The sequence below is a fragment of the Leptosomus discolor genome, unplaced genomic scaffold, assembly GCF_034619465.1.
Source record: "Leptosomus discolor isolate bLepDis1 unplaced genomic scaffold, bLepDis1.hap2 HAP2_SCAFFOLD_35, whole genome shotgun sequence".
Lineage (NCBI taxonomy): Eukaryota > Metazoa > Chordata > Aves > Leptosomiformes > Leptosomidae > Leptosomus > Leptosomus discolor.
In genome coordinates, this window is record NW_028237764.1 from 2,560,922 (window position 1) to 2,582,663 (window position 21,742).

The following is a 21,742-nucleotide window of genomic DNA, read 5'->3' on the forward strand; positions in this document are numbered from 1 at the left end:
AATGGGTACCTCTGTGTCTGGGGAGGAAAAGACTGTCATGAAGAGCTAAATAATCTGAAGGAGCAGCTGGATAAACAAAGCAAGAATCTCAATAGTTTAAAAAGGGAATTGGAACAAAATGTGCAGGAGAGAGAGGCCAAAATTGAGTCCTAACTTAAGTGTATCTTGAAGTGGGTCACGATCGCAGTCCCCGGAGTGGACTCATGTACTATCTATTCCCCTGAGATATGGGACGAATTTCGCCCCAAGGCTCGGGAAGAGGGGGACTTGGAAATGTTGCGTGCCTTGCCGGTTAAGTACAGGCGCCAGATGGACCCCCTGGAGTACCCCCTCTCCGAGTACCCCTGGTTCCATGGGACGCTGTCACGGCTGAAGGTGGCTCAGCTGGTGCTGGTGGCGGCGTCGGCTCCCACGGTGTCTGCCTGGTGTGGCAGAGAGAGACGCGCCCAGTGAGAGCGTCCTCCTCTTCAGCTGCCAGGGCCGGCCGGCCCCGACCCCTGCGGCCCCGACACCCATGGCCTGGCTGAGCACCTCCCATTGCCCACCCCCGGCGAGGAGGAAGGAGGACAAGGATGATGCCGAAGGCTCATGGCGGGGGAAAAGGGACCCCCGGCATCACGCCTGGGGTCACACCCAACCCTTCCCCCTCCCCCCAAAAATGGATCTCATCCCCCCACCCCCCAAAAAACAAGCTCTCCCCTCCCCTCCAAAAACACTGCAGTATGGACCTGCCCCTCCCACCTTGGTCAATTTCGGGGGGGGGAGGGAAGTCTGTTGCTAAGAAAATTGGGAAAAAAAAAAAGAAGGAAAAAAAAAAGAAAAAAAAAAGAAAAAAAGAGAGGAAAAAAAAAGAAAAAAGAGAGAAAAAAGGGAAAAAAAGAAAAAAAAGATAAAAGAAAAGATATAAAAGCCTTTGACAGATTTCTAGAAGTGGATTCCTGCTAGCTAGGAATAGTCTGAGTTACAGGGGCTGAGCTTGTTTTCCTGTGTTTGCTTTACTTTGCCTTGGTCACGTGTGTTTCCTTTGATCTGTAACTGGTCACTCAGAGCGAGCACCAGTGCAGTTGTTCTACAGAAGCCTGTGTAATAGTTGGGCATGTCATGCTGCAAAATCGTACAGCTATTGGTGTTTTGCTTTTAGCACAAGTCATGGATGTGAGGATTTTGAAGGAATGTGTTGCATGAATTTATCAGATCACTCTGAGTCAATCCCTAAAAGTATTCAGATGCCAAAGGACGGAGTTCTCAAGCTATGGGTTGATGAAACATGGAAATGGCTGAATGAGCTTTTAGAGGGATGGGGTAAAAAGGTAGTTTGGAGGATGTGGAGAAAATTGAAGAAGGCAAAAACAGGGTTTCAGGAGAGCAGAATTTGACCTTCTGAGGGACCTCCTTGGAAAAATGCCATAGGCTGCAGCCACCAGAGAAGACAGGTGCAGAGAGGTGTTTGATGCTCAAGGATCTCCTCTTCATGATCCAGAATGTTCCACCTTGACATGCTGGAAGTCACATCAAGGTGGCAGGAGGCTGGCACGGCTGAGAAAGGAGCTGCTGGCTAAAACCAAGCATGAAGGGGAAGCCCAGAAAAGGCGGCAGCTGGCTGCCTTCCAGCCTCCTTGGTTCTGTGATTCTGGGAGGAGAGGGACACTCCAGAGCTCTTGGCAGCACTGCCCTCTTGCCAGGAGCTCCCTTCGTCCCAGGCAAAGGCAAAGGCAAAGTCAAGGTCACTCTGATGCTGAGGAAAGCTGGGGGTGTTCATGAAGGCTACAGGTCCTGAGATCCAGCCTCTGGGAAGGGAGAATACGTCCCTCAGGTGTCACTCAGGCCTCTCCTGGGGACAGTCTGATCTGCACGGTGCAATGGCAAGCGCAGGTGTGGGACACTGTAGGACATCCTGTGGTGGAGACGCTCAAGGGCTCTGGCAAGAAAAAAAGCCCCCAAGAGAGCCGAGGGCTTTCTGCCCCTGGCTAGGGCTGTTGTCTCAACCCCCAAGGCCTACCAGAAGACACCTTCACCTTACAGCACCAGCACCTCAGTGCCTCCTCAGCCCACCCAGCACAACCCCAGAAGCAGAGGACCTTGGCCCTGCCCTTGGCACTGCACATCCCCACATCACCCTGCCCCAGGAAGAACCGTGAGGAATGGCTGAGGGACACGGTCTGCCTTGCAGGGGCTAGGGAGTCAGGGCTTGGTCTTTTAGCTGGACAAAGCACTCCAAGGTTTACTCAGCATCAGAGGCCCCTTCACCTTGCCATTGCCTACCTGTCATCACTGAATCCAGGTTTCTCCTTCAACCAGCCCCCAGAGAGGCTTTGTCAGTAACGTCCCTCAGTGGAACCCATTAGTGCTCCAAGAAACTTTGGAGTTTGCATCTGACTTTGACTCCTCCAGAGGTTTCCTCAACTTCCCCTCAGTGCCTGGGTTTCACGGACGTGGCACCAAAACCACCAGAGAGATCATTAAAAAGTTGTTGGGCTGTTGCTCTGCTGCTGAGCTCGTCTGGGCTCCTGGGACAGAGAGAGCTCCTAGCAAGCAGGCAGAGCTGCAGGGAGACAGCTCTGCCCAGCAGCAGCTGCTCTGCCAAGCGCAGCAGGGCTGAGGGGGCTGCCTGTGGGCACCAAGGAGAAAGGAGCGGGGCAGAGAGAGGTTGAAGGCAGGGGAGAGGGGGAGGATGGCTGAGAGCTCACTGGAGGAGAACTCTTCCCAGCCTCTGACACAGTAAGTCTCTGGGTGCAGGGTGATGTGTCGGTGGCTCCTTGCAGGATCTCCTGAATGTGTGCAACCTCTGGGATCTGTCTGTGATGGAGAAGAGGAAGCCGGGCTGCAGAGCAGGGCTTCCCTAGTGCAGTGTGAGAGGGACAGGGCATGACGGCTGCCTTCTGGTGGGGATGGCTGTGGGGTGTGAAGGTGGGTGTGCAGCCAGGGGTGCCCAGGGCTGTCCTTCAAAGCAGTGTCTCTTCACCCAGGGGGGCACTGACCAGAGGCGGGAACTGTGTCATCAGCCAGAGTCAGAACTCATCCTGCCTCAGGTTGTTCCCATGGAGCTGTGGGGAGAAGATGTCGGTGGAAGGACAGACCTCCAGTAAAGATGCATCTCTCCTGACACATAAACGTCTTCCTTCTGCAGAGAAAAGGGACTGAGAGCAACCGGCCTGGGATGTCACCGACATGGAGGTCCTGTGCTCTGCTATGTAAGGAGAATATTTTCCCCAGTGCCAGCTGTCTTCCTCTCCTGTTCCCCATTCGCAGAAGGATCAGGGTATTGCTCAGCTTTTTTTCTCCTCTTCCTGCTGTTCCTTCTTTTGCTTGTGAAAGCCCTCGACTTTAGGGGGATTTTTGGGGTGTCTCAGATGCATTTGAGACATAGATCCTTAGAGCCCCTGGGCAACGCAGTGTGTGGGACACAGAAACAAGTTGAGTCTCCCTTCAGGAGATGCTGGGCACAGTCTTTCGAGCAACTGAGCATCTCCGTGGGATGAAGAGCTTGAAGAGCTTCCCCTGTGCTGGGGGCATTTCAGCAGGGGAGGATGGGAACCTAGTGACAGCCCCATTCTCCCCCACAGGCACGCTGCTATTAGTATATCTGGAGAGAGCCTGGAGACGGAAAATGGGGGTCAGAAAGGTTCTGTGTCAATTGTGAGTGATTCCTTTGCAGACTTTGCTGTTCAGGAGAGCAGAGTTGGAAGGGCTGGGTCCCTCCCTGGGCTTTTCTCTCTCAGACACAGCTGGTCTGGGTGCTGACTCCATCACACTGTAATAAATAGGGACAATTGTCACGGTCACTGAGGCAAATACCTCTCACTCAACTGAAGGCACCCGTTGCCAGGAACACCTACCGAATGCATGGGCTGCTTGACCCCACTGCAATAGCACAGGTCTGACTTGTCTGGAGCCCATGGGCAGAGCCCCTGCTCGTCAATCCTGACCGCACAAAAAGGAACTGGCTGAAGTTCCCCCAAAAGAAAGAAGTAATTGTGGTGGTTTTTGTGAGATATGGCATAAGATTGGCTCAGAGGAACCTGTTCTGGCTTGTCAATGTCTTCTTCTCTTTCAACAGTGCCCCATTCCTGCAGTGAAATAATGTCCAATGGCAGCTCTATCACAGAGTTCCTCCTCATGGCATTTGCAGACACACGGGAGCTTCAGCTCTTGACCTTCGGGCTCTTCCTGAGCATCTACCTGGCTGCCCTCCTGGGCAACGGACTCATCATCACCGCCATAGCCTGTGACGCCCACCTCCACACCCCCATGTACTTCTTCCTCCTCAACCTCTCCATCCTTGATCTGGGCTCCCTCTCCACCACTCTTCCTAAAGCCATGGCCAATGCCCTCTGGAACACCAAGGCCATCTCCTACTGGGGATGTATTGCCCAAATCTTTCTGTTTTTCTTTCTCATTTCAGCAGAGTTTTATCTTCTCACAGTCATGGCCTACGACCGCTACGTTGCCATCTGCAAACCCCTGCACTACGGGACCCTCCTGGGCAGCAGAGCTTGTGTCCACATGGCAGCAGCTGCCTGGGGCACTGCTTTTCCCTATGCTGTGCTGCACACGGCCAATACATTTTCACTGCCCCTCTGCCAGGGCAATGCTGTGGACCAGTTCTTCTGTGAAATCCCCCAGATCCTCAAGCTCTCCTGCTCAGACACCTACCTCAGGGAGGCTGGGCTACTTGTGGTTTGTATCTGTTTAGGCTTTGGGTGTTTTGTGTTCATTGTGGTGTCCTACGTGCAGATCTTCAGGGCCGTGCTGAGGATCCCCTCGGAGCAGGGACGCCACAAAGCCTTTTCCACCTGCCTCCCTCACCTCGCTGTGGTCTCCCTGTTTATCAGCACTGGCGTGTTTGCCTACCTGAAGCCCCCCTCCATCTCCTCCCCATCCCTGAACCTGGTGATGGCGGTTCTGTACTCGGTGGTGCCTCCAGCAGTGAACCCCCTCATCTACAGCATGAGGAACCAGGAGCTCAAGGACGCCCTGAAGAAACTGATGACTGGTTTCTTTGCAAAAGCAGCAATGAACTGCCCATCTTCCTCTGCCTATCACTAGTAATGGAACTCACTACTGGCATAGCCTGTAGGTTTAGGAGGTTGTTTGATTTGGTTTCTTTGTGTTTAGATTTTCTTGGTTGTATCGATGCTGTTCACAAACCCTTCCCTTATTCTTCATCCTGTTTCTGTGTTAGTGTCTGCCTGCCTTGTGTGCCCCAGAGAATTTTTGTAAATAAGAGCTGTGCTCTCTGTGTGTTTAAACCAAAGAAAGGACCCTGCACTGACTTGTTTGTTTGAGTTCCTTTCTCAACATCTTCTGTGGAGGTGCTGGCGCAGTGTCTGTGTGCTGAGGTGAAGGGGGCAGTAGGCGCCCTGAGCTGGGTCTGCCTCTCAGCCTCACCAGCATGGCCCTGGCCGCCACAGCCCACTTGCTCTGCAGAGCAGCACCACCAGTTCAAGGTCTGTGGGAAGCCTGGTGAGGCGGTGCAGGAATGGCTGTCCAGGTCAGCAGAGATGAGCTCTGTAGGGAAAAGTCTCTGTGGGGAGATGGGATGTCCCGGGAGAAGAGCAGGGCACCGTGTGTGTGTGTGCAGGGGGGACATGGAAAGAGAAACCCTTTGTTGTGGGTGGCAGCTCAGGTCAGGCTGGCCTTTCCCTGGGTCCAAAGGACCTTCCTGAGGATCCCCTAGGCCAGTTGTCTCCTGCTGTCCTGGGGAGCAAGTTTGGCAAGTGGGGCTGCAATTTGCCCAGGATAGGGATCTCCTCAGCATGCGAGCTGGTCCTCCCAGCCTATAACTGGCATGTAAAAGAAAGCTTACAAATCTCTTCCAGACACCCTTGCTCTGTGCTTAGGTCAGGACATTTGAGGGTAATAGCAATGAGCAGCTGTTTGGAAACAACTGCATTTGAGTGCAGGCGGATGTCAGATGAGACTGTGTGGAACCACAGAAAATTTCAGTCACTATTTAGAGTACTAAGGAAGACAAGTCAGACTTGGTCCTTGTTCCCCCTTCCCACCCCTGTCCTCTCCTGAAGAAACAGAGAACAAGAAGCCATGGAAGAAAGTGGGGGATTACAGAAGAGATACTTGATATTACTTATTTTAAAATCAACAGGTTCTCAGTGATTCCTAGTCCAAAAATACAAGTATGGAAAAATAGAAAGAACAGCTTTTAACATACAGATTTGGTTTGATTTCATTTGTTTTGCTTTTTTAGTATTCGTGCTATAGAAGAGGAGAGTTTGGCACATAGGTGTGACAGAGGTTTGCAATAGGTCTGAGTGAATGAATTTGTGATTACCCAGGAATGGGGTGAAATAGCTAACAGCCTCTTTAAAATGTGTTCTGGAGAAAGAAATCCTTTGTGAGTGTTTGGAAAGGGTAGAAAAGAGACAACAAATTCTGTGAGGACTCCCACTGAAATGCAAAACAGAAAAATTTAGGTGGGAGAAATGCTTGAAGGACTGTCTCTGTCTGTCTCTCCAGTGGGTCTACCCCCAGCCTGGACTGGTGCAGGGGGATATTCCTCCCCAGGTGCAGGACCCTACACTTGCCCTTGTTGAACCTCATGAGGTGTCCCCCCCCTTCCCAGCTCTCCAGCCTGTCCAGGTCTCTGGATGGCAGCACAGCCTTCTGGCGTCTCAGCCCCTCCTCCCAGTTTAGTATCATCACCAAACTGGCTGAGGGTGCGCTCTGTCCCTTCATCCAGGTTACTTATGAATATGATACACAGGATGGGACCCAGTACTGACCCCTGGGGAACACCACCAGTCACAGGCCTCCAGCTGGACTCAGCACCACTGAGCACACCCCTCTGAGCTCTCTCCTTCAGCCAGTTGTCCATCCACCTCACTCTCCACTCGTCTAGACTACACTTCCTAAGCTTCCCTATGAGGATGTGTTGGGAGACAACAACAACAGCCTTGCTGAAGTCAAGGTCACCAACATCCTCTGCTTTCCCCTCCTCCACCCAGCCAGTCATGCTGTCACAGAAGGCTCTCAGGTGGGTCAGGCATGATTTCCCCTTGGTGAATCCATGCTGACTACTCCTGACAATCCCCTTTTCCTCCCCCTGTTTAGAGGTGACACCCAGAATCAACTGTTCCATCACCTTTCCAGGGATGGAGGGGAGGCTGACTGCTCTGTAGTTCCCCACATCCTCCTTCTTGCCCTTTTTGAAGACTGCAGTGACATTGGCTTTCCTCCAGTTCTCAGGCTCCTCTCCTGTTTGCCATGATCTGCCGAAGATGATGGAGAGTAGCTTAGCAGTAGTATCTATCAGCTCCTTCAGCACATCTGAGCTGGTCTCGTGCACTCATCTTACCCGCAGGGCTGCTCAGAGACACGAGTCCTTCCCTCGCACACACACAGGCAGTGCAGGGCAGGAGTTGTCGTGCCTCTCTGGCCTCCTGCTGCCATTCCCAGAGGCTGGCAGGCACCTCAACCCTGCAGTGTGTCCCGTTGCCCTGCACTCATCTGAAATGCCCCACGGCAAGAGAAATGGACGCAGGGACGTTTGGGTTCAAGGAAGCCCACCCCAGTGCTGCATTCCGGTGGTTTCCCAGGGGACGTTACCATCAATGTGAAGTGACCCTGAGACACTGCCTGTCCCACTGCCCTTCATGGCATCCCCAGGAACAGCTGATGGCGTTTGTGCTCCTTCAGGCTCACCTCTCCTCATGGATGTGATGTGCATTCTTACATCTCATCTGAACAATGAGAACATGGACGTCTGACCTGGTCATTCAGTGTCCCTCTGTGCCGGGACAAGAACCTCTCTGAGCTGGGGTGAGAGGGCAGTGCTGGAAATGGTGGTTGTGATGGGGCTCCTCCATGATGATAGCGCCAGGGCACGAGGTTTAACCCAGGCCGGCAGCTGAGCACCACACAGCTGCTCCCTCCCTCGCTACCCCTGCAGAGGGATGGGGGAGGGAATCGGAAGGGTAAAAGTAAGAAAACTCGTGGGTTGAGATAAAGGTGGTTTAATAGGTAAAGCAAAAGCAGCGCACCCAAGCCAAGCAAAAGAAGGAATTCAGGCCCTGCTTCCCACCAGCAGGCAGGTGCTCAGCCATCCCCAGGAAAGCAGGGCTCCATTGTGCATGATGGTTACTTGGGAAGACAAATGGCATCACCCCGAATGTCCCCCTCTTCCTTCTTCTTCCCCCGGGTTTTATTGCTGAGCATGACATCCCATGGTATGGAATATCCCTTTGGTCAGGTGGGGTCAGCTGTCCTGGCTGTTTCCCCTCCCAACCCCTTGTGCACCCCCAGCCTACTCGCTGGCGGGGTGGGGTGAGGAGCAGAAAAGGTCTTACCTCTGTGCAAGCACTGCTCAGCAATAAAGAGATCATCCCTGTGTTATCAAAACTGTTTCCAGCACAAATCCAAAACACAGCTCCCTACCAGCTATGATGAGGACAATTAACCCTATCCCAGCCCAAACCAGCACAGGCAGCTTCTCCAGGGTGTCCAGTGAGCCCAGGCACAGACAAGACCCTGCTCTGCTGGTCCTTCAGGTCTCTCCTAGGAGGGCCGGCTGTGCGAGGACACTGCTGTTTTCCCCACAACCTGCACACTCACACTCTTCCTCTGTTCACTGGCATTGTCATCTGTGGGACAGTTTCTTGGGCATGTTCTTGAGAGCAACTTTGGAGGAAGACCTAAGCTTTCAGGCAGTGCCCTGAGGAGATCCCCTTTCCTGATGGAACCGCTCTTACGGAGGGCAGCTCTGTCAGAGAAGTGCCCATTGCCTGTCCCTGCCTGCGGTCACAGGACTACCACGCAGCAGGACTGTGACCAAGCTGCCAGAGCAATCGGGCCTTACAGCAACCCAAGGGCTCAGAGGGAGAGAGTGGAAGTGGAAAGAGAAGAGCTCTGGAAGACCAAGTGCTCCTGGCAGTGCTGCCATGCTGGGAACTCTCTTCCCCTCCACCTCTGCACACAGGAATTCTCCCAGCAGCTCCAAAACGGAGCAAGGATCTCAGGAAAAATGTCTCCGCAGGACTTCCATGTTGTGTGTTTTCTTTAAACACACAAGGAGCACAGCAACTCCTCTACACATCCTCTCTGTCTGGAAAGAAAGGCAGACAGTGAATTAGAAGGGGGGTACAACATCATGACTGGTAAAACGCCACCATCAACAGCAGAAAATACAGATGAGAGGTTGGGCCTCTACAGAGGTACAGGACAACTGCTATGCAGAGGAAGATGGGCAGTTTCCTGCTTTCTAATAACAACCAGTCATGATTTCCGACACAGCATCCCTGAGCTCCTGGTTCCTCATGCTGTAGATGAGGGGGTTCACTGCTGGAGGCACCACCGAGTACAGAAATGCCATCACCAGGTCCAGAGATCTGGAGGAGATGGAGGGGGGCTTCAGGTGGGCAAACATGGCAGTGCTGACAAACAGGGAGACCACGGCCAGGTGAGGGAGGCAGGTGGAAAAGGCTTTGTGGCGTCCCTGCTCCGAGGGGATCCTCAGCACGGCCCTGAAGATCTGCACGTAGGACACCACAATGAACACAAAACAACCAAAAGCTAAACAGACACCAACCACAAGTAGCCCAGCCTCCCTGAGGTAGGTGTCTGAGCAGGAGAGCTTGAGGATCTGGGGGATTTCACAGAAGAACTGGTCCACAGCATTGCCTTGGCAGAGGGGCAGTGAAAATGTATTGGCCGTGTGCAGCACAGCATAGGGAAAAGCAGTGCCCCAGGCAGCTGCTGCCATGTGGACACAAGCTCTGCTGCCCAGGAGGGTCCCGTAGTGCAGGGGTTTGCAGATGGCAACGTAGCGGTCGTAGGCCATGACTGTGAGAAGAAAATACTCTGCCCCAAGGAAGAAAGCAAACAGAAAGAGCTGGGCAACACACCCCGTGTAGGAGATGGCCCTGGTGTTCCAGAGGGCATTGGCCATGGCTTTGGGGAGAGTGGTGGAGATGGAGCCCAGGTCAAGAACAGCGAGGTTGAAGAGGAAGAAGTACATGGGGGTGTGGAGGTGATGGTCACAGGCTACGGCGGTGATGATGAGTCCGTTGCCCAGGAGGGCAACCAGGTAGATGCCCAGGTAGAGCCCGAAGGTCAAGAGCTGCAGCTCCCGTGTGTCTGCAAATGTCAGGAGGAGGAACTGGGTGATGGAGCTGCTGTTGGACATTTGCTGCTGTCAGGTGTGGGGGACTGTTCTAGGAGGGAAACAAGTTAAGGGAGACTTTCTAAAACATGAAAGCCAGTTCCCATACCCCCTCTCCCATCTACAAACACACACACACACATTTCTAGAAGCTCTTCCTTCAGCTCTGTGGCTGGAGCTCTCGTTGGTGTCTCATGAGGAGCAGGACCTGGGCCTGCTGGCAGCCAAGGAGTCAGCCCTGCTCTGCAGCAGGGGGTTCACGGGAACGGACGGGGCAGAGACCAGTCCTGGGCTTCGACTTTGTCAGCAGAAACCACTCCTAATGCAAAAGGGCTGGTCAGCACCTGCACTCCCCATACCAAGGAAGCAGGAGGGCAGAAGGCAGTGGGAGACGTTTGGGGGGGGGGGCGGTTTACAGCTCTCCCATTTCCCCTGGCAATTTTCTTGGATGCCAGAAACCCTCAGCACTCCTGCTGCACTGGAAGGGAACGGCAGAGCCCTGTGAGGCAGGAGGATTGCCTGTGCTTAGTGCAGAGGGAGGGGAGCTGGTCTGTCCCTCCGCCTTGTGCCCAGCTGCCCTGGGCTTGCACCTTTCTCAGGTGCAGGAGGATCACAATCCCGTGTTACCCTGAAAAGCAACTCGACCCTGCTGGGAGCAGAGGGATCCAGTGCACACCACTCAATGTCCCACCCTTTCTCAAGGTCCCAGCACCCCACTTCTATCCAAGGACACTCTTGCCTCATTTCACCAACTCAACAGTATTTCCACAGCTCTGAAGTCTTTCCGTTCTCCACATGGCATTCAGATAAAACGGAGGTTCTACTCGACAGGTTTGCATCCTGGAGGGCAGCTCAAAGCTGGCAAGGACACCTCAAGGAGACAACCAAGTGCCCTAGAGACGGCATCTCAAAAAGGAAGAGTCAGCTCCTACTCTGGCTCCACGGACTGCATGGACCAGACCCTAGGAGGTGACAGGACAGCTGGGACACTCGTTCCCACGGACACACCTGCATGGGAGCACACCCAAGGTCAGTGTGTGACTCTGCAGATGAAGCTCCCATCCCCACAGAGACTGACAGCAAGAACAAGAGGACAACGCAAATAAGAGAGAGAAGGGAAAATGCAGGGAGGGTCCAGCTGAGAGAGGCCAGGGCAGAGGCAGCCGCGCACTCAGGGCAGCGTCCCCCTGCCCCAGCTGGGCACGCCACCTCCCAGACCCCAACATGGCCGGGCAGCTGCTCTCAGCCCCTGTGCTCTGCAGAGGGCCCTGGGCGCGGGGCTGGAGAGCTGCAGCACGGCTCTGCTGGAGCTCTGGCTGCAGAGGAGCTGCTTCATGGCTTGGACCCCCGGAGCCCTGAGGGCAGAGGCTTTGGTGGGTGGGAGGGGAGGCAAGGGGGCTGGCTGAGAGGAAGGGCTCTGCATGGGAGGGGAGGATCGGGAGTTTTCTGAATTCTCCCTCCCACAACATTCCTGGTTTTAGTTTTCTCTCATTCCCAGATCATATCCCTGCTGCCTGGAGAGTTTTCTTCTGCGAGGTGTTTCCCTGTGCCATGCCTTTTCCCTGTGAGTGCTCACAGAGCCCATCCCAACCGCTGTGCACTCACCTTGGCCCTACAGACACTGCTTGCAGGTCACTGGCTGGATGCATGATCCTGTTTGCAGGTGGAAAAGGGCAGGTCAGACCAACACTGCTGGGTCCAGCAAAGGTGATGCTGGTGCTGTCCGTAGGCAGAGGAGTGGCTGGAGGCACTTTCGGAGGCTGCTGTCAGACCTACTGGGGACTCTCACTTACAGCTCAGCAGGCTGAGTGACTTGTTCAAGCACGAGAGCTCCTTTGCCTTTTCTCCCCCCAAATCCCCAACAGTAAGAAACTGAGAACACAGACTCAGGAGAGCCCCTTACCTTTGTAGTGATCCCTGCCTTGCCCTTGAAAAGTGCCCTCAGAAATGTCCTGGGGGGGATGAGGAGCTGTGAGGAGATCTGAGCCACACAGCACCCTCGTGAAACCAGAAGGACACTCTCCTGCCACCACCTGCTGCTTCCACCCACAGCTTCTCCCTGCGCTGCTGTTGGGAGCTCCCTGGGCGGGCTGAGTGCTGACCCTGGCAGGAGACAGGAATGGAAAGTCCCTGGAATGGCACAGAGTCTGCTGGGATGCAGGGACCCTGCTCAGAACGAGAGCCCTGGGCACCCCTGGCATCACACCCGGCTTCACACTCTGCAGCCAACATGCCCTGTCCCTCTGACAGTGCAGCAGGGAAGCTGCAGGCTGTGGGGTGGGCCAGCTTCAGGAGATCGTTCCAGGCACTTGCACCGTCCTTCAGCCACAGACTTACCATGTCAAGGGCTCTGAAGATTTTTCTCCAAGCGAGCTCTCCTCTCTCCTCCCACCCCACACTGCCTTTCACCTCTCTCTGCCTGGCTCCTCTCCCCTCCCTGCCTGCAGGCAGCACCCCCAGCCCTGCTCCTGGGCAGAGCTGTCTCTCTGCAGCGCTGCCCACTTGCCAGCAGCTCCCTCCACCCCAGGAGCCCAGCCCAGCTCAGCAGCAGGGGAGCAGCCCAAGGCAGCCCTTTCTCTGCCCCCTCTGGGCTCCCTCCAGCTGTCCCTGGGGCTCCAGGGGAACCTGCTCTCAAACAGGCTGAAGTCATCCTGAGGTTTTTCTTTCTCAGCTGGAGAGAGAAAAGATTTCAGAGACAAAGTTACATATAAAAATCACCTTTTTTTGTCTTATTATCAGACAGGACACCCAGGCAGTGACAGGCAGGGATCTCCTTTATCCCTGGTGAGGGAAGAGATTCAGCTGAATCAATGGAGACATCTCACCCTGCATTTCTATTCCTGCCATTTGAAGGAGACTCAGCTCCCTCCCGTGCCTGCCACAGACCCACAGGAGGTGGGATTCCTCTGGCCTCTCTTCAGCTCTGCATAAAATAAGCACCTGCATTTGAGCGTCTTTTCTCAGCTCCCCTGGGAATTCCTGGAGGTGAAAGGCAGGAGGGAGGTGTTCAGATGCAAACCCCTGGCCACATCTGAGTTGCCAGAGGTGATGCAAGAGGCACACAGGTTACTGCAGGCTCTGATGGAGAAGTTCATAGAGACAGGGCAACATCTCAGGGATCATATATGAGCGTGGTGGAAATTCCTTTGGCCCAGGGAAATGACAGCCCTATAAAGGCCAAAATAATCTTTTCCTGCTCATCACGCTCGTGGCCGGTTATAGAGGTGATCCTATGGACTATTTCGGTCGTCTGCCATAGGGACAGCGAGGTGTCTCTCTTTTCACCAGCTGGATTTACTAGATCACCAGTGACTACAATGGCATTTGTCCCATGTTCATCCCCACGTTGCCTGACAGAATTCAGAGCAGCTACTGCATTTAATGCTCAAGCCCAGGCCCCCAGAGCTACATGAGGTGCCGAGGCTGGCAGGGACAGCACAGGACCTACAGGAAAGCAATTCCCATTAAGGCAGGTGTGTCACAGAGGCCCCAGACAGCATCGATGAGAGCTTGACTTGGTGCTCGTGTGCCATTGACCGATACGATCGATGAGTCCTCAGATGCCAGGAGAGGGGCAAGGTCTGCCCCTTCTCTGCCCACCAGCGTCAGGCATTGCATGAGCACAAAGCAGATCACCCAGGGATCTTTACCGGCTCCTTGAGGATAAAATCCATGCAAAGACCAAGAATTTTAACCGTATGCCTGGATACTGTGTCTTCCAGGACAGCGTCCTCCAAGCACAGGAAGGGTCCATATCATAACCCAACTGGAACTCAAAAAGGAATTCAAGGGCACCAAGATGAATTTTTGGTCCTTCAGGAACTGTTAAAGAAGAAAAAGCGATAATATAGGACCTCTGCTGAATTTAGGGAGAGCAGGTGTGGATAGATCTGAGATGGTCTGTGACCCCTTTGCCTCAGTTGCCACCAGTAAGGTCTCCAAGGCCTTTGAGCTTTGAGGCAGCCTTTGAAGGAGAGCAACCTGGGATGGATGGGGGTCAAGGCAGGGGTTACTTGAGCAAACTGCACTCTTCCCAGGCCACGGGACTGGAGAGGCTGCATCCAAGGGTGCTGAACCAGGAGGCACTGGTTCATCACAATGCCACTAAGAACAGCACTCAGACTCGGTGAGGTATCTTTAAACCCATATTGATTAGCACTGACATTATAAGGAAAGAATCATGCAGATAATCGTAGGTCCCTTTAACTGATGGGAACCCCAGGGCATGTGGCACTGAACGGGCCTTCGACCTGAATGCAGCAAACCATGCAGACCCCATCCATAGAGGACAGGCCCCAGTTTTGGTCGTTCCAGCTGCTATAGGATTTTCTTACGAGGAAACAACTCTATTGATCATCTCTACAGTCAAACAGAAATGATGTTTGCGTGAGAACTTTTTGGTGCTGTGTTAGGTAGAGGCAAGGCCACGCAGGAGGCGTAATGTCCGCTAGAGAGTGGGAGCTGCCTCCAGGCTCTTGTGTGACCACATGCTGCTGAGGTTGTCCTGCTCCCAAGGGATCTGGGCAGCACAGAGCGGGTTTGAAGGCCACGCTGTACGTGCAGCACAGCGCAGCACAGCACTAACTGCCCGAGGTACAATGGTGTTCTGGTCAGGATCAGTGCCCAGGTTTCCCTCTGAGAAGTCTGTGCTCCCCTACGGTGACACAGCTGAGGGGCTGTGGCCCAAATACACACGGCCAGGAGGAGCCCCCATGGCTTGTCACAGCCCTGTGACATTTCTGCACTAAACAAGGCGTGGTGGGACAGCTTGCTGAGCGCTGGTGCTGCGCTGGAAGGATACAGGCTGTGCCAGGGGCAGTGGCAAGGAGGATGAGGGTGGGGGCATGCCCCCAGTGTGAAGGAGCAGCTCAGATACATGAAGCTCCGCTACAAGACGGGCAACAGGTTGCATTAGCTTGTGTGAGTGAGGGTTAGAGGAGAAGACAGTGAGGGTGACAATGTCTTGACAGTTATGAACTACTTGATGAGGGCGGGTAGGCAGAAAAGGTCTGGGAGTGTCCAGGTTGATGAGCAGGTTCCTGTTGGGAACGGGAAGGGCCCTGGCAGCCCCTGGCCATACAAAGCCACCCAGTGCCAACAGTGTGGAGGCTGCTGGGATGACTTGAGCAGAGATGCTACAAGGGCCACCAAGGGGGATGCTCCCCTGGACCTGGTCCTGGCAAACAAGGAAGAGCTGCTCAGGGACGCTATAATCCGTGTCAGCCTTGGCTGTTGGGACCAGGAAATAGGGGGGTCCCAGGCAGGAGAGGGGTGCAAGGAAGTCCAGCAGCAGAACACAGACCTGGGACTGCAGAGGAGAAGACTTGGGTGTCCTCAGGAGACTGGCACAAGTGGGGCCATGGGAAGCAGCTCTGAAGGGTGAAGGTGCCCAGGCAACCTGCTAGGCCTTACAGGACAGCCTCCTCCAAGCAGGACGAGGAATCGGCCGGTGAGCAGACTGGACCTGAAAGAAGATGCCAACTGGAACCTGGGAGCTGGGAGCAGCTTCATTCCAAATGGGAAAAGGATGGCTGGGTAGCGGTAACTACAGAGGAACAGGTAGTTGAAGCTAAGTCTCTACCCAAAGAAACGTCAGCCCAGCCGGAGGAAATAAGAGCTCTGCTGAGAGCCCCAGAGCCAGGGAAAGATAAAAGGGTAACGATCCGGATAGACTTCAAGTGTGCTTTTGGAGTTGCACACGCCCGTGGAGCTATTTGGAAGGAAAGAGGACTTTCATCTGCAGAAGGAAAACATATTAAACCTGCAGATGTTGTTTTGAGATTGTTAGATGCTCTGTCCTCACCAACTGCAGTAGCTATTATGCACTGCAGAGGACATCGGAAAGGGAATACTGCCCAAGAACTGGGAAATAAATTGGCAGACCGAGGGGCAAAGGAGGCTGCAGAACCAAGCGAAGTATTAAATTTAATTCCTGAAAGAACTTTGCCACTACCAGAACAGGTAAAGGATGACGACAAGGATCCAAAATTAAGAAAAGATTTAGATGCACAAACAGAACAATAAGGGTGGGTTAAAACTCAAGATGGGAGAATAGTAGTTCCCTTTCATATTCTATGGCATTTGGTAAAGTCAGAACATGGTCAAACTCTTCGGGGAACAGAGGCACTCTACACCTTTTTATCTCGACAATTTGCGGCCAGAAAGACGTTACAGAAATCAAGTCATTTACCGAGAGGTGTGAACTCTGTTTAAGACATAACCCAAAGAGAGAGACTAGAGTTAAATTTGGGCACACAGGAAAAGGGAACGTACCAGGCTGAGGGTGGCAAATAGATTTTTCAGAACTCCCTAGAAAAGGAGGGTCCAGATACCTCTTAGTACCAACTGACACCTTTTCAGGATGGCCTGAAGCCTTTCCATGGAGAACTAATAAGGGCAGGGAAGTAACTAAGAACTTCCTAAGAGAAATTATTCCAAGATTGAGGGTACCTGAGACAATGTCCTTGGATCGAGGACCTCATTTTGTATGTCAAGTAGTTCAACAGGCTAGTAAATATTCGGGAATAATGTGGGAACTCCACACGGCATCCCGACCCCAAGCTAGTGGACAGGTAGAAAAGATGAATCGCCTCATTAAGACACAATTAAGAAAAATCTGCCAAGCAAACTTTCTAAGATGGGACCAAGCTTTACTTTTAACAATAATAAGATGAAGAACAAAACCCAGAATCAAATAAAAGGTTAGCCCTTTTGAAATAATGTATGGCAGGTCATTTCAGACTCACTCTAAAGGTGAGAATCTTCAACGCGTAGGCTGGAGGTCAGGACCTGCAGCCTTCATGAAACACCCCCAGGTTTCTCAGCATCGGAGCGACCTTGCCCTTGCCTTTGCCTGCCTGGGACAAAGGGATCTTGTGGCATAAGGGCAGTGCTGCCAAGAGCTCTGGAGTGTCCCTCTGCTCCCACAATCCCAGAACCAAGGAAGCTGGAAGGCAGCCAGCTGCCACCTTTTCTGGGCTTCCCATTCATGCTTGGTTTTAGCCAGCAGCTCCTTTCTCAGCCATGCCAGCCTCCTGCCACCTTGATGTGACTTCCAGCATGTCAAGACAGACCATTCTGGATTGTGAAGGGGAAATCCTTGAGCATCAAATATCTCTCTGCACACATCTGTTCTGCTGGCTGTAGTCCATGGGATTTTTCCAAGGAGGTCCCTCAGTAGGTCAAAATCTGCTTTCCTTAAACCCTGATCTTTGCCTTCTTCCCTTTTCAATGTATCCTCCAAACTACCTTCTTACCCTGGACTTTTCAATTCCTAACCAGCTTTTCCTTAGTTGTTCATGTTGTGGTTTAACCCCCACAAGATATTAGGCACCACCCTGCAGCTTGCTCACCTCCCTCCCCCAACCTCAGTGGGACAGGGGAAGAGGAAAGGTAGAGTAAAAGCAAGAAAATTTAAGATGGTGATTTCGGGTCATTGGCCTGTGTCGCGGTTGGGACGGGACACGCCAAGATTATATGTAAGAAGGCAGCCTTTAAGTCACAAAAGCCAGGATGGCTGAGATGGCGCAGTAGAAAAAGCATACCCTTTTATAACCTTTCTTATCTGTCCACCAGTTCATGCACTGTGGCTGCTAAAATGATTCGCTCAATAGCTCTGTCCATTCACCTCTATTCACACACTGATTGGCTGGGCAACTACTGTATTTCCCACTTCATCTGCTGTTCTCTTGCCAAATTTCTGCTCTGTGGTATTCACTTGTTTAGTCTCTTCTTGCTCAGTCTCTATCTCCTCTTCAAACCTGTTTACAACATTCTTCATCCCCTTCTTTCATCTTCTCACGGGTATACTGGGATGCTGTCGAGGCCAACTTCATCTTCTTCGGTCAGGCTATCCCCACAGATACCCCTGGAGAACCAAGATAACGCTGGCATCCCAGCCTCTCTAATGCATCTGTGAAACCCTCCCAGCATCTGTCATCGTAATTAGATAACTACCACAAGACCAGCTCCAGGGACGGCTGCATCCATAGACAAGAATGCTGATGGATGGTGGCGCTGCAGAAATAGAGCTGCTTGTGAAGTTTTACTAGGATTAGTAATTGGTGGTGTGTGTGTTAATTAGAAATTAGTTAAATCATGTTGTACCTGAGTGCTTGAACAGTGGAAGAACCCCATGTAAAACCACGTTTGGGGTACCCCAATCTAGCTCAGACATCTCACGTGCATCAATAACTATTCACCTTTTGTAACTCTGTACTCTGTGTCCCAGCCTCTCTCCTCGGTCAGCACGGGTCAGGTGCAAATTTTCACAACCCAAGTGACGAATTGCCACCACTGCAGTGTGGCAAGGTCTGGCCCTTCTCTAGCCAGGAGATGCAGAGCAGTCCAGGAACACACGGCACATCACACCCCGGTCTCCGCTTGTGTGCCTGCAGTCTCAAACTTCTTTTTTTAAGCTCCACCAACCTTTCCTCATCCCCGTGATAATAAAGTCAAGGAACAGAGAAACACTTTTCCCAGGGGCCCTGGCAGCAGCACCTTCTCCTTCCTGCAGATCACCTCCACCTCCACCAAAGGCCCTCAGGGGCAGCAGAGACCCCACTGACAGCAAATCCATTTCTTGACAGGGCTGCACTTCCCAGCCCTCTTTCTCTCTGCCCTGGGGACAGCGGGATTTGCTCCCTCCTTTGGCATCCTGTTGCAGCTTTCTTTGTCCATCTGCTGCCCACTCGGCCGTGTCTCTCCTCTGAAGCAAAGTCTTTGCACACATGGGGTCTTGGACCCTCTGCACCAGGTTTCCCTAAGACAAGTCAGGGCTTGGCCTGGAGCCACAGCTGAGGTGCTACAGCCCAAACATGCCCTGATGCCCTCAGCCAGGGGCACAGCCAGGACGAGCTGCAGCCTGTGCTTTTTGACATCGATGGCGTGACTGCCAAGGCGTGGTAGAACAAGTGACGTAGCTTGCGGTGCTGCAATGGGTAGGGACAGGCTTTTCAGGACAGGCAGGCTGGAAGGATCAGGAGTGTGGTTTCACTGAAAGTGAAGAAGCTGCTTGGATGTACGGAGCTCCTCTGTGGGGCAAGTGAAAACTTTGGTGAGCCCTTGTGAGTGAGGATCAGAGGAGGTGACTCTGTGGTGGGAAATGGAGAACCCACAGTCAGGGTGGAGAAGTTGGCTTAGCCTTTTCTAAGCAGCCCAAGGAAATCCCTGGATGCAGAAGCCCGGGCCTCACTGGGGAGTTTAATGACCCTGGAATTTCTGGAAGGGGAACACCGAAGCCTGTGAACAGTGCAGGCAGTTTCTGGAGCTTCTTGGGACAACTTCTTAGCACAGCTGACAGATGGGCCAACAGAGGTCATGCAAACCTGGATCTGATCCTTTCCAGCAAGGAAGAGCCAGTCAGAGATATGAAGTGCATTGTAAATCTTGGCCATCGTCACCTTGAATTATCAGGGTCCCTGCTCCTGAGGAAAGTGAGAGAGGAAAATAGGAGAGTGTGGATGCCGGACACTAGAGGAGCAGACTTTGGCTTATTCTGGGGAGTTTCAGTGGGGATCCAGTGGTCAGCATCCTGAAGGGCAGCAGAGCTCAGGACAGCTGGTCTTCAAAGAGAGCATCTGCCAAGCCTAGAAATGGTCTATGACAAATCTCAGTTTAAAGATGAAAGTAAATGCAAGGGCATCATAACGAGCTGTTACTGCTTCAGAGAGAGTTAAAGAAGCAGCAAAGATAACATGGGATCCCTTCTAAATTTAGTAAAAGCAGGTGTAGAGAGATCTGCAATATTTAGTGTGCTCTTTGACTCAGTTCTCACCAGCAAGGTGTCCCAGGCCTTTGTGCCTCAAGGCAGGACTCTGGAGGAAAACAGCCAACAGTGAGTAGGAATCTAATGAGGAGCTCCTTGATGAACTCCCATATTATGGGTCAGAAGGGCCTGAATGTACAAATTTCTGTGTGCACACAGAGGGAGAGAAAGTGTCATCAGCTTCCTGGTCGTATCCATGGCCTGTGAGAAAATTGTAACGTTTACAGACCAGCGTCAAAGTTCAAATAAAGAGGACTTCTCACACACTTATTACACCGAGGTCTTTTCGGCATGTGGTTCAACTTCTGCTTAACATCTTCATTCAAGGGTTGATACAGCTGCCCACACAGAGGTGACCACTGCCTCCGAGATACACGGGGTCAGCTGAAGCCTGAACATGGTACTAGGAAATGTGACCCCCCAGGGCTGGTGGGAGCATTTCTGGAGCAGGAGCTGGTGGACAGGCAGGGTGGGCCAAAGCATCTGCGCTGGGACAACTGATTTCTCTCCCTTGAGTAGAAAGCTAAGCCTGGACAGTTGCACCCAAGCTGTCCAGCGTTGGAGGAGAACAAGAAATAAGTGGGTCTAGATGCTGCGGAGTCTACAAAGAACATTATTCTGTACCCTAAATATGTTGGGATTAGTGCAGGCTGTTCAAAAGAGAGGAGGGAGCTCATGACTTCAGGGTGTGACTCGCTGTGAGTGAGTATGGATGGAGTCCAGGGCAGGGAGTGCTTTGGGGCTTCTTAGAATTGGTGCTTGACACAAAAACGGGTTTGCTATTGGTGTGAGGCCAACGGAGAGTGGACTCCAGAGGAGGTAAGGTGGACTTAAGATGCAGCAGAGGATTGTATTTTCTTTTTTATTAAGCCGTGTCTTCCTTTCTTTTCTTTTTTTGGCAATTAAGAAACACCCTCCTGAGTATGGGTGCAGTTCATTCCCCAGGTAAAACAAGGAGAAACTGGTGTCCATGGGCTGAAACGTGCAGCTGCAGGCTGTGGTGGAGAGAGCTCAGCTTTGAACAAAGGTGCTGTATTTCCCAAGTGGCTGATGAGAGAAATGTGGTGTTGGAGGTAGGGACGAAGACGGGACATTGTCTGACACACAGGGTCCTGACTTTCCTGCATAGTCAGACTCCATTTGGAGATGTTCAGTTTCAACACCAGTTCGGAAATCGCAGAATTCACATGATGTGTAAGCAGGCCAATGAAGAAAAGTGGAGGAAAAAGATATTCTTTCTTATTGTTATTTACTACCCAAATCTTTTCACTTCTGAAATCGCTCTAATTAACTGTGTAAAAACTGAGGTATTAAGTTATGCCCGGAGCTTGGGGTGGTTAGGGCATTTTGGATGTGAATGAGCCCTGTGGTGCCAAGTTCCTGCCCTGCAGATGCTGACAGTTGATTGAACTGGCCTCTGGAGAAGTGACAGTCAGCAGCAAACCTCCAAATTTCTGCGGGTGCTAGTGGTGCCCACTGAGGGCCATCACTGAAGAGACCGTGGAGGGAATGAACAGAAAAGGGACTGTCCCTGGGGGCTGATGAAGCAGGAAGTCACAGACACTGCTTACAGGTGGAAAATGGAATGTTCAGTGACTGTGAATCCCCTTGTTGTGTTCCATCAAGCAGGGTGTTCATGCCCTGATCCCCATACCCAGAGAATGGGGACCGTTTCTCTTACAGGACGCTCAAGGCCCTTCCTGGGGTCAGTGAGGTATAGGGGTGGGTGATGTCAAGTGCAAGACAGCGGCAGGACTCCTCCCAGGCTCTCTGGAGGGTGGGGGAGAAGGCAACAAAGCGTTGTGGTGGTGAAGAACTGGTGTCCTGTCAGGGGCCTCAGTGGAAGAGACCACAGCCATAGT

The 21,742-nt window shown here is 52.6% G+C and overlaps 1 protein-coding gene and 1 pseudogene across 1 annotated transcript; one reads left to right on the plus strand and one right to left on the minus strand.

Annotated features, from left to right (window-relative positions):
* The first annotated feature begins 4,080 nt into the window (after positions 1–4,080).
* LOC147413020 (olfactory receptor 14C36-like) lies at positions 4,081–5,046 on the plus strand. Its single transcript, XM_086480887.1, has one exon. The coding sequence runs from the start codon at positions 4,081–4,083 to the stop codon at positions 5,044–5,046; it is 966 nt and encodes a 321-aa protein (XP_086337013.1).
* A 4,168-nt stretch (positions 5,047–9,214) lies between these two features.
* On the minus strand, positions 9,215–11,763 carry LOC147413021 (olfactory receptor 14C36-like; annotated as a pseudogene).
* Positions 11,764–21,742: the final 9,979 nt, after the last annotated feature.

What these genes read in the sequence shown, in the direction of transcription:
- LOC147413020 (XM_086480887.1), top strand. Translation starts at nt 4,081, where the DNA reads ATGTCCAATGGCAGCTCTATCACAGAGTTCCTCCTCATGGCATTTGCA.